Below are 12,561 nucleotides of genomic sequence, written 5' to 3' on the forward strand. Positions count from 1 at the left end.
GAGAGGGGGTGGGTGGGTGGGTGGGGGGGGGGGCTTCTAGAGTTTATCCTCCTCTCTCTATAGACTCTCCTTCCTAGCGCGCTCCCTCGCAGACTGCCCGTCGCTTTGATCTCCCCCCCGCCGGTCCCCCCCCTTCCTCCTCCTCCCCCCGCCCACCCCCCTCCGTTAACAACAGCTGACGTCACCGCGCAGCAGAACGCTCGCCCCCGCGTTCCTCTCTCTCTCTCTCTCTCTCTCCCTGAGCTTTAGTGTGTGCGGGCTGTGCGGGTCGTCGCTCAGAGGACTGTAGGACACCGGAGGAGACACAACCAGCCAACAGCATCCAGACACTATAACACAATAATACCTCTCCTCTCTAAAAAAGACAAACTTTTACCCCAAGATCAGCCACCTCCTCCTCCTCCTCCTCCTCATCATCAGAGAAAAGGACTAGAGAGAAGAAGAAGAAGAAGAATATCGTTAATAATAATAAAACATAATAATAATAATAATAATAATAATACTATGGAACACCAGCTGCTGTGTTGCGAGGTGGATACGATCCGGAGGGCTTACCAGGACGTCAACCTCCTCAATGACCGGGTTCTGCACACTCTGCTGCGGGCAGAGGAGAGCTACCTGCCCGCTCCCAACTACTTCAAGTGCGTCCAGAAAGAGATCGTTCCCAAGATGAGGAAAATAGTTGCGACGTGGATGCTGGAGGTTTGTTCTATTAGGCTACATTAAAAAAAAAAAAAGAATATATTTTTTTGTTCCCCTTTTCCCCCTGATTGCGGAGCTGCTGCTTTTTTCTGATGTTGTGATCTGGTTGAATGTGGAGACTTTGTTGCACTTCGGACCTTAAGATCAGATCAGATGTGTTGGAAGAACTAATAAAAAGTCTGGCTTTTGACTGATCGTGGTTAATATCTTTATAATTGCACTAGTGTCACTAGCATGCATGTTACATAAACGTTCCGAAAACTATGTCCTCATGTGTGTGTGTGTGCTGTGCTGGGTGGTCCCTATAACCCAGACATATGACTTATAAGTTACAATTTATACCACGATCACGATGCTTTTTGTCACTCGTCAATCAATCCCTGTGTTTCTCGGGAATCTCGTGGAAATGTAATTATACGTGGAGAAAAGAAAAAAATATTCCAAATTAACAGGCAATGTACACGTATGCAGTCCTGGCCCGTGCCAGTATTACGCAGCCATCTTTGTTGTCGTATGATCAAGCATTTTTAATATCATTAAAAATCCCTAATAATGCCAGAAATGACAATAACCCAGTGCACTGACCGACAACCGTGTCTATATCATAAGCTGATCGTATGATCGCACCTGTGGCGTGATCTGCGTGTACGAACTTGTAAAGTTTTGTTTTGGTTTATGGCGAATCGTACATGTCTTCGGGCTTGACCGTGAAAAAACGCACTTTTCCTCCGAAAACGTCGCAATCGGAGCGATTTAAACAGTCGGGTTTGATAGATCACCCTTTTGTCGACATTTACATGTGCTTTTGGATGGATTTCTTGCATTCCATCTATTTTTTATTAATTTCTGAAAGTGTGCCGTCGCCGACCCCGGAGCAGCAATGTCGCATGGGTCCACGTTGGAAGCACCACTTCTCGGAAATTAAATTGTTTAAATGTCTTAATCTTCCCCGATTCGACACATTTCGGTCGCACCCGATAAAGCATGCGACGAGGTACATTTACATGTCAATTATGTGCGCCGGGGCAATTTTTAAATATTTCTAATTATTTTTTGAAAAGATGACGAAGTTGAAAATCGAGAGTGAAACTTGCAGTTGACGCCACCTTTGTGTGTCAGACAGAACTGACTGGAAACTAAGAAAATCCCCACAACTGTTATGATAAAGTGGGTTATTATGGAATAACGTGTCGACTTTAACATTATGGATGCCTGTGAATTAGGCTGCATCACCGGATTATGCAGTTATACCACGCGTCATCACATTATACATGATTCCAAAGAAGGATTGCAAAGCACATTAAATGTTTCTCGTCTCTTTGCATTGCACTATTTCGTTTACTCTCAGCCCCATTAAAGCCTTAAATGTCTCTATTGATCACCTAACAGTTGTGCACGCTGCACACTGTAAAACACAGTGTTAATTTGACTCGTGAGTGTCAAAAAGGACCCTTTCAGAGCCATTTGACCCCATTTTTTGGTCAACCCCTTGCATTTGACAGGAAGCAATGCAATGCATGCTTGTTATTCCTGTCTAATTGCTCCTGTTCTGCTTCAACAACAGGTCTGCGAGGAACAGAAATGCGAGGAGGAGGTTTTTCCGTTGGCTATGAACTACTTGGACAGATTTTTATCGGTGGAGCCCACGAGGAAAACGAGGCTCCAGCTGCTGGGAGCGACGTGTATGTTCCTGGCCTCCAAGATGAAGGAGACGGTCCCCCTAACGGCGGAGAAACTCTGCATCTACACAGACAACTCGGTCCGGCCAGGGGAGCTCTTGGTAAATTGAGATGCCTAATAACTCTCTCTCTCTCTGTGTCTGCAGGGTTGCCAGATCTGCTTATTATAATTTCCCCGCAAGATTTTTAATTGGAAATAGCCGATCTACAAGCTCACACAACGCGTCGCGATGCGACGCGTTGTGAGCTTGTAGATCTGCTATTTTCAAATAGCTGATGTATATGTTAAAGTGCTCCTTTTGTGCTGGTTTTCCTAGACCTGGTTGCTTGTTTCTCTCACAGAATCTGGCAACACTGTCTGTCTGTCTGTCTCTCTGTGTCTCTCTCTCTTCCTAAACATGGATGTTGCATAACACACAGGGCCCACATGGGGCAGACATGCACTCCCAGGGGTCGTTATATGGTCAAGAAAATAACACAAAGTTGTTGGCAATATAGGTATACTTCAGCATGTCACATCGTTGATGGTGATCATTGTAAAACTAATATATATCTATTTTTTTTTTTTAAAAGTCTTTGTCATAATTGATGTTAGCCATTTAGGAAGTTGTAAAAGTAAGAGTCTTGAGATAGCAAAGCAGCAGCAGCAAGTCTCTGAATGGCTGCCTGTTAACTTTCCCATGGTGACTGACTGGCTGGGCTGGGGAGGAAGGCCTCTCTCGTTTCATGAATGGTCTCTGTTGAGCCGCCCTGTGTGTGACTGACTGCTCTCCAGGAATCACCCGGGCTTGTAGCGACCCCCAGCGGCCGCCAAAACACATAGCAGAAGATAGCGTGCGTGTGTGCGTCAGTGCGTGTGCGTGTGTGCGAGAGAGAGAGAGAGAGAGAGAGAGAGAGAGGGAGGGGGGGGGGGGGGGGGAGAGATGTGATGGAGTTGTGTGTGCTGCATGTTCCATTGTGTATTAGATCGGCGTTTCTCAACCTGTGGGTCAGGACCCCCACATGATTTTTTTTTTTTGGGGGGGGGTCCCTCCAGATGACAGTAAAGTGATAATTTAACCCACTGAGGCGATTCTTTAAAATGTTTTCTAAACAGTCTTTTGAAAAAAATCTAAACATTTTTTTTCAAGATTTTCCAAAAATAGCAGATCTACAGGCTCGTAGTGGGCAAAAGAAATCTAAAGTGACACAGATGCGTTCCAGGTCTTAATGGGTTAAGGTGTTTTAATACAAAAAAGAATTGAAGAGAAAAAAAGAAATGAAATGAAAAAAGACCATTACTGCATCAAAAGTGATCAACAAACTATACTATAAAAACTGGTCAAACATTGTCCAAATTGTCAAATAATGTAAGAAAGGCAAATGCGAGGTGTTGACAGCTTGCAGATCGGCTATTTTCACAACATTTATCTGTGGAACCGAGTCAAACTAAGTGTAACGCCGCCTCAACTCCAACAATTCCAAGTGCTTGTCAAGGTGGGGGGGGGGGGGGGGGGGGGGGGGGGGGGGGGGGGGCGGTCCCCATGGGTCCCCATTCAAATGTGATATTTTTGGGGGGGGAGGGGGGTCTCCAGTTCAAATATGATTATTTGGGGGGGGGGGTCACGGCCTGAACATTTTGAGAACCACTGTATTAGAGTGTGAGACATGTGATTGTGTGTGCGTGTGTGTGTGTGTGTGTGTGTGTGTGTGTGTGTGTGTGTGTGTGTGTGTCTTATCTCTGTGTCATGCGTTCCTTGCTGCCACCAACCACATGTCTTGACATCTGCTTGTGTCCTCCTCCTCCCTCCTGCCGTGTAGCAAATGGAGCTGCTGGTTCTTAACAAGCTGAAGTGGGACCTGGCGTCGGTCACGCCTCACGACTTCATCGAGCACTTCCTGTCGAAGTTGAACATCCACTCGAGCACCAAGCAGATCCTTAGGAAGCACGCCCAGACGTTTGTGGCCCTCTGCGCTACAGGTACGAGACGCTAGAGACCCCACAAAGTCACTGCTTTTTTTTGACATGTTATATAAGCCCCGTTTATTTACACCGTCGTATGGTGGTGTCGTACCACGTAGAATAAATGAAGGCAGGGGTCTTCAACAGGGGGTCCTCAGAGTTACTACAGGGGGTCCGCCAAATCTTTGTGTGATATGATTTTTCTTTTTACCTGAAACCTAGCATTCCTTTTCTGAGGAGAACTTTAGCCGATCTACAAGCCCACAACGCCTCGCAGCGCGAGGCGTTGTGGGCTTGTAGATCTGCTATTTTTTTTTTTTTTGTGTGTTTTTTTTTTAGGTGTCGAGGGAAAAGAGAGCAGCAAAAGTTGATCTGAAACATAATTTTATACAATATAGAGGGGGTCCCCGCTTCATCTCTCTCTCAGCTAGGGGGTCCTTGGCCTGAAAACGTTGAAGACCCCTGAATTAAGGCATTCAAGTTGCACGAAATGCATTTGCCTGTTGAGGGTTAACATGTCTGCTTTTCCTCTGTGGATGAAAAACAGCAAAATGCAAACAGTAAGAAAAACAGCAACTGTAAACAAGCATAATAATAATTATAATAATTGGAATTGGTACATAGATTCAGATACATATGGTACCAAGCTGCTACCATATGAGATTAAAAAGGCCTCTTTTTTCATATAAAAGAATGGGTTTTTTAAAGAGATTTAAAAGTGGTCACTGAGCTTGATAACTTGGTCTCAAACATTAATGCCTATTTGTGATATTTCAGAATAGTTAGTGTTGCTCGTGCTTCTGCAGTAAAGTTTAAACGAGTCACAGAGGTATGTGACATTTGTGGGAGAGCGCTGATTGGTCACGTTTTCCTTTGATGTGTGAGAGATGGGTTTTTTTTATGACAGGATTATTCATGGGTCGCGGGGTGTGTTTATGCGGTGAAAATGGTTGTTTTAGCCGCGCGGCAATCGGTTCGTCTCAGCAGCATGAGCGTCTCTTAACTTATAGCCACTTAAACCCCTGTAGTGTTAGAGAACTAGACTTGAGTTACAACGTGACCGCTTTATTCTGTCTACACCGAATGTCTTTGCCAATAATAGCCGATCTACAAGCTCACAATGCGGTAGATCTGCTATTCTTGGCGAATGGGATGCCGGAGTCCCCTAGGGCTCTGTACTAGGCCTCCTCCTGTTTTTTTGCTCTGTGAGCTTTTAGATCAACTATTTTGGCCCGTGAAGGACTACTCAGGAAACTGTCTTAGGGGGGCTCTCACGTTGCCTTATGATTCCCCCCTAGGTTGAAAGCAGTTCCTTTTCACACACCTCCTCTTATAAAACGTTCAGTGTTGGTTTTAACAAGCCCTCTGGATTTGTGTTACAGATGTGAACTTCATCGCCAGCCCTCCATCCATGGTGGCAGCGGGCAGCGTGGTGGCAGCGGTACAGGGTCTGTACCTGAAGAGCCAGGATGCCTCGCTCTCCTCCCAGAACCTCACCAACTTCCTGTCACAGGTCATACGCAGCGACCCGGTACGTCAGAGAGAGAGAGAGAGACTGTCACACACGCACACACACGTGCGCATGGGCACAGGCACACGCACACACACACACACACACACACACACGCACGCACGCGCACACGCACACGCACACACACACACACACACACACACACACACACACACACACACACACACACGCACACACACACGGGTACACACACACACACACACACAGGCACACGGGCACGCACGCGCACACACACAGCGAAAAATTACCGATGTACAAGCTCACAACATGATGCGTTGTTGTGAGCTTGTAGACGTGCTACGACAAAGTATATTAGAGCTTAAGTAAGGAACGCAAATCCACATCCATGTATTTATGGGCATGTCTACTTGTTTTCCTGGAGCGCTCAGCCTGTTGTTGGTTGACCAGGGTTCATGTCACAAACCTCGGACCTTGCACTTTGTTAGCCGCTCTGGATAAGACTGTCTGCTAAATGCCTAAATTGCAAAATAGAGCCAACACACACACACACACACACACACACACACACACACACACACACACACACACACACACACACACACACACACACACACACACACACACACACACACACACACACACACACACACACACACACACACACACACACACACAGCATTCAGGGACTACTGTAGGGTATGTTAAGTACTTTCAACCTGGCGTCCCTATTTTGGGCTTGTCACTATGGGAGAAAACATCAACACAATTTCAGAAATGTTCAAACTGTTCCAAAGAATTTCATATAATTTCTTAACAAGATTTCCTGTTTTCACTATTCTTCATACACTAAATGTATAGGCCATACGTGTTAACCACATGAACCCTAGCATCCCTATACTGGGCATTTCATAATGGGCAAACATTCGGCGAAGCTTGTAGTCAGCTATTTTTGCCAGAGAGATTTGGTGTAGAGAGAAAAAAGGAGAAGACCCAAGTACTCACAGTACAATACATGACAGAGCATTGAGATATTGAGCAAAGGGAAAGGATGACAACATCCAAACCATAAAATACCACACAGAAACATAGAGAGTCACACTGGATCATGTTCCCATGGATAATTTTTTTTTTACTACCACATTAGTCTTGCATAGCCAGACGATCAGAGCTCTCTCTTTAACCACTTAAACCGTATATATTTAGTTTACCGGGGTCTTCCATCCTCTAGTATTTCTCTCTACATCTTTATGTAAAAAAAAAACTTTCACTAAAATAAAACATTGAGTGAACAGAGCAGCCATTTATATATTGTGGTATTGGTACTTTTGATTAAAAACAAATAAAAAAGTACTGAATGAGACAGTAGCCGTGTTCTGACCATGTGACCTCCTCCTCCTCCTCCTCCAATCAGGACTGTCTGCGGTCGTGTCAGGAGCAGATCGAGTCGCTGCTGGAATCCAGCCTCCGCCAGGCGCAGCAGCAGCATCACGCCGTCTCCACGGAAACCAAGCGCGTGGAGGAGGACGTGGACCTGTCGTGCACGCCCACCGACGTCAGAGACATCAACATCTGATTGGCCGCCCCCCCACAGCGGCGATGTTACATTTGCGATCACCTCCACACTTGCAGACCTCACCTGTATGGCCAGTCGGAGAGAGAGAGAGAGAGAGAGAGAGGGGCCTTCTGGGTAAAGAGACGGTGGGAGGAGCCTGGGAGAACGTCTTCCCCCCTATGAATATGGATGCCCCGCCTATTTTGTAACCCGGCCATGTCCTCATTGGCCGATGGCCCGCATCTGCCCGCCCACTGCGCCCTGACTGACACCTCAACATACCTGCCTGCTTTAGGTCGCCGCGAGACGGGACCCATAAGCAGTCTCTGCTCTTTCAAGACAATACCACGGAACCCTCCCTCCCACCACCACCCCTACACACACACACACACACACACACACACACACACACACCCCGCCTGCCCCGGCCGGGGCGGAAAAAAAAGATGGTGGCATCACGTCTAAGCCCCATAAACATAGACATTGTTTTCTTATATATGCCCTGATATATTAAACTTAGGATTTTTAAATTACCAGACTTTGCTCTCGCCTACTAAACCATCTCAAGAGTAGGACTGTGTAGTCTGTTTTTAGCTTTTATTTCTCTTCTTTCTATTTTATTTTATTTTTAATCTGACAACTTATTAAAGAGAAGAGGCTTATTGTTTGTTTATGTTAGTATCCAGTATGCCTAATTTATGCTCTGAAAATACTAGATCTGCAAACTCACGCGACGCGCGGTAGAGCTTATAGACCTGCTATTTTCAGCGGAGTGTGAACGGCGCCTAAGCCTCCCCGTGTGTCTTGTTGTGCCGACACTCATGTATTCCTGCTTGCTTGTGTGTTCGTTTAGTCACTTTATTATGTTATCACGTTAGAACTCGTACAGAATTATTCCTGCCTCTTCTCTTTAAAGCTGGGCTGGGCTTCACAAGGCGACGGTGTGTCGTGTATTATCGTGACGTCGCGCTCTGTCGCCGTTTTGAAGGTGACTGTGGGTCGCTGGTGTCAGGTTTGGACGACTTGAAACCGCTCATAGCTACACAAAAAATGAGTACTGCCCACAAACCTTATATAGTCCAGTTTGTGTATGATTATTACTCATTCAGCTAGCTATGACTTAATAAGCTTAAAATCCATCATGTATACACACACATTCCTGGCGGAGCAGCCCACAGTTCTTTTTTTCTTTCTTCCTTTGTTTGATGTAGTTATATATATCTTACCTTCTAATACCATTCCAATTTTGTTTTCTAAAAAAAAAAAAAGCACTTTTAGTCAGCTTTGCTGGCTCATGTAAAAAAAAGAAAAGAAAATCACATTGAGTTGGTAAGGCAACAAAAAATGGAATGGGGGGATCGAGCGGGTATCTTAGCTACGGTGGGACTGCTTTGAAGAGGAGAACGGATGCCTGCAAAAAAAAAAACGACAGAAAGGTTCACGCTCCGATTGTACGTGATCCATGTTAAAGGGACACGCTAGTGTGGTTCTCACAGGATCCACTCTGGAAACCTCACCCCACTCTTAATGAACATGAGGGTTTACCTCCCAGGAGGGCTGGGAAATATATAGATATCATATGAGACTAGATATCGTTTGGGATATTGGATTATCATTGTCATGTTGTGTTATGACCTAAGTGTTGTCTTTTTCCTGGTTGTAATCACGCAAAGCCTTAGCAGATCGAAACAGATCTACAAGCTCACGACGCGGTGCAAGCTTTTGGATTGGCTTGTAGATCGGCTATTTTTGACAATATTTGTAAAAAAAAGAAAAAGTACATTGTCACAACACGATATTATCGTCACAACACGGTATTATCGTCACAATATCGTTATCGAGGTATTAGGTCAAAAATATTTGTTTTTGACCATATTGCCCCGGCCCTACCTCCGAGGCCTCCAGAATCAGTACAGTATCTCCCCACCGCTGTTAAGACCCCACCCATGTGTTTTTTTGGGAAGGGAATTTGGGGGGGGTGGGGGGGGGGGGGCTATGGGAGTGTTTAGACTACGGAGATGATTTTGCACAAACCTAAAGACATGGGCTGTGTTTTGCGGCTTGCCTAAGAAAAGTAGAGAGACGGCAAGAATGAGAGACGGAGGAGAGAGACAGAGGAGGTATTAAAGACGTTGAAAGTGACAAAGAGAGGCAAAAAAAAACATTTAATGGCTCGACAGCGTTTCTTAATGCTGTGGAGCTCAATTAGGTCTCTGATTGTATACTAAAGGACACAGAGTAGGAGAGAAACACTCCTTGTTATTCCGCTGCTATGGAAACGAAATCCCAGCTACGTGTAAAAACAAACATAAAGAAAAACTAATGACAAAAAAAGAAACAATGCTTTTCTCCTATTGTGTTGCTGCTACATTTTTTTGTTTTTTTTATACATATAAATGTCAATATACTGCTATGCTAGTTTGAATTTTCTCATAGAAAATTATGTTATTGACATCCTTGCTTGTTGTTTTTATGTAGATTTTTATGTGATCAGTTGTGTATAATTACTTAATATTGATTTTCTGTGCTATTCCAAAAAAGAAAAAAAGAGGAAAATTGTAGATAAAAAAGGTTTTGATCCACAATACCTCATATGACAGTCAAGATTTATCTCTAATTTTTAGTCTGTTTTTTTTTTGTTTTGTTAGTTATTCTATTTGTACGTGTTGGTTCAGTGCATACTAGCTCTGTTGAAACTGCTTGTTTGATGGAAGCCAACCAGACGCGGCTGTGGTTTGATACTGGTGCCATAACAAAAAAGTGGGATATGTACAACTCTTGTTGAGTGTTATGCCTGATTTATACTCGATCGCACGCCGCGGTGCATACCGGAAGCAGACGATTCACAAGCTCGCGGCGTGTCGCGGTGCGACGCGCCGTGAGCGTGTGAATAGGCTACTTCCGACGCCCGAACACTGGCGCGCAAGTAAGTAAAATCAAGCTTTTAAGCTGTCTCCGTGAAAGAGACTTGACCCCTTCCTAGGCCCATAGAGGCCTTCCCTCCCCTTTTTCTATTTATAAAAATGGTTTTCTTTTTTTTTTCTTCTTTTTTTTTTTTGCTCCAGTTTTCAAACCGTCAACGAGTGGATATGTTGTTTGTATGTAAATAGACAGATAGGTGTCATGCTTGGTATTAAAGCCATAGACCTTACAAATCATTCCACAGTTGACTCTACTTCATGCCAGTTGTCATGTCTGCAACCGGGAGGCACAGTGTGTATTCATATTTGTGTTGACTGCACAATAAAAAAAACGAATTGAAGCAATCTTGAAAACCCTGCCGTATGTTGTCCATACACTTTGAACACTTTTATTGCAACTCACCCATAAATAATGTCAAACACATTATCCAATTTTATTTCATGTCCTTGCAATTCTTGTTTCCTGTTTTCCATACACCCAGTAATGCTCCCCGTGATAAAAAAAAAAACCCCCAAAAACTAAAAGACACATGCAAAAAAGTACACATTCAACCAATTCAAATCAAGAAGTTCATATATCTTTGTGCATATAGTTATGTAAAGACATACCTAAATCAGTGGTTCTCAAAGTGGGGTCCGGGGACCCCTTGGGGGGGGGGGGGGGGGGGGGGGGGTTCCAGGGGGTCCCCATGCATTTGTTAATATCACGTTACAATCATTTTAACCACTTTATCCATTTATATGTTCACTTTGTGCTGCACTACAAGCTTGTACATCTGCTATTTTTGAAAATATTTATGTTTTTGATGAAAAATCTTGAATAATTTAGATTTCTTTTAAATATTCTAAATCTCTTCTGGGGTCTCTGGCACAAAACCTTTTCAGATGGGGGTACGCAGCCAAATACATATCAACTTGGGGTTCCTTGACACGAAAGAGTTTGAGAACCACCAACCTAGATACATGTTTAGGGGTGTACCTGCATTACCAAGTATAATAAATAAATAATAATAATTTGTCATCATATAATCACTAGGAACAGTGTGCAGCCAATCTCCGGCGCACAGGGAGCAATTAGAAGTTATGAGTCTTGCTCAGAGACACACATCGACACATTGTCTGGAATGAAATTGTAGCAGAGTGGCTCAGCGCCTCTGCCTGAAGACATGCTATCTCCCCTGGCCAAGAGGGAGATAGGTATGTCTTTAAAGTCCACACCAATGATTCGCAACAACTCCTTGCAACTTCAAGTAGTTGCAATTCCTTGCAACCATTATCCCAAAATGGCACCGGTGTGTGGACCGGTCTTATATAATTGCAAGGACATGAAATCCCCCTCTGGCTGAGGGAGGATTCCCTCTTAGGCGTGTGAATAAGATGTTTGGCTTTAGTGTCCTTTTCCACGCCATGAGACCCAGGTTTGAATCTCAGGTGTTACAAAATCAGCAGCCACCCAGGGTGTTGGGATGTAGGACTTCGTCCAGCAGAGTACTGAGCCCAGAAGCAGTAATGGACGTTTTTTTTCCCCTTCAGACGGTCTCTCAAGGAGCAGTGGAAATGCTGGCCCATGCCACTGGCCTGGGGGTGGAATACAGTGGCCTGGGGGTGGAACATAGCCTGACACTCAGCCTGAATTTTCATTTCGTTTCACTCCATTATTCAGTCTGAAAGCCCTCTCAATGCAGCCGATTGCTGAGATGTGGGCGTGGCCAAAGTTTTTTTTTTTCAAAGACTCTTTGGCGATTGGTTCATACTGGATTATCCCGATCCCGATTCGTCGTACAGATTTTCAACCGAGGCTGAGACTTCCTATGAGAGCGTCACCAGACCAGAATCGCCTGAACACATTTTTTTAATGGGCGTGGCTAGCGATTCACGGGCTGGAGCCAGGCTAGGTGGAACACAGTGGTGCAAATGTTGCTGCATTCTAAGGTTCCACGTTTAATGCTCGAGCCACGTTGGCCGTCCTTGTTAAAGGAGACACACCATGAATTTATTTTATTTTTTTGATATTTAATATCATATGGTGTATGTCCCTCAAACCATTTTCAAAAGGTTTGAGCCTAAATCAACACTCAGATATACTCTGCAATACCAAAACGTCCTGTTGGGCAGAGGGGTGCTGTACTGCGGTACTGAGCAATTCTGTCTGTCAAAATACATGGGCAGAAAGTTTCGTGATGTAAGCAAACTTGCCATTCTGAGATGGCCTGTTTAGACACGCCCATTCTGAAAATCTCTGAAATGAGAATGAATGACTGAATGTTAAAAAA

The 12,561-nt window shown here is 44.5% G+C and overlaps 1 protein-coding gene across 1 annotated transcript; it reads left to right on the forward strand.

Moving 5' to 3' along the window:
* Positions 1 to 250: 250 nt before the first annotated feature.
* Positions 251 to 8,085, forward strand: ccnd1 (cyclin D1). Its single transcript, XM_084062811.1, has 5 exons — positions 251 to 702; positions 2,267 to 2,482; positions 4,182 to 4,341; positions 5,706 to 5,854; positions 7,227 to 8,085. The coding sequence occupies exons 1-5, from the start codon at positions 505 to 507 to the stop codon at positions 7,386 to 7,388; spliced, it is 885 nt and encodes a 294-aa protein (XP_083918937.1). The 5' UTR covers positions 251 to 504; the 3' UTR covers positions 7,389 to 8,085.
* Positions 8,086 to 12,561: the final 4,476 nt, after the last annotated feature.

The sequence above is a fragment of the Gymnoscopelus microlampas genome (assembly GCF_963454915.1).
Source record: "Gymnoscopelus microlampas genome assembly, chromosome: 1".
Classification (NCBI taxonomy): Eukaryota; Metazoa; Chordata; class Actinopteri; order Myctophiformes; family Myctophidae; genus Gymnoscopelus; species Gymnoscopelus microlampas.

What these genes read in the sequence shown, in the direction of transcription:
- ccnd1 (XM_084062811.1), top strand. Translation starts at nt 505, where the DNA reads ATGGAACACCAGCTGCTGTGTTGCGAGGTGGATACGATCCGGAGGGCT. An exon ending in TTGCGACGTGGATGCTGGAG is followed by an intron (nt 703 to 2,266) that starts GTTTGTTCTATT and finishes CTTCAACAACAG; the next exon opens with GTCTGCGAGGAACAGAAATG. An exon ending in TCCGGCCAGGGGAGCTCTTG is followed by an intron (nt 2,483 to 4,181) that starts GTAAATTGAGAT and finishes CCTGCCGTGTAG; the next exon opens with CAAATGGAGCTGCTGGTTCT.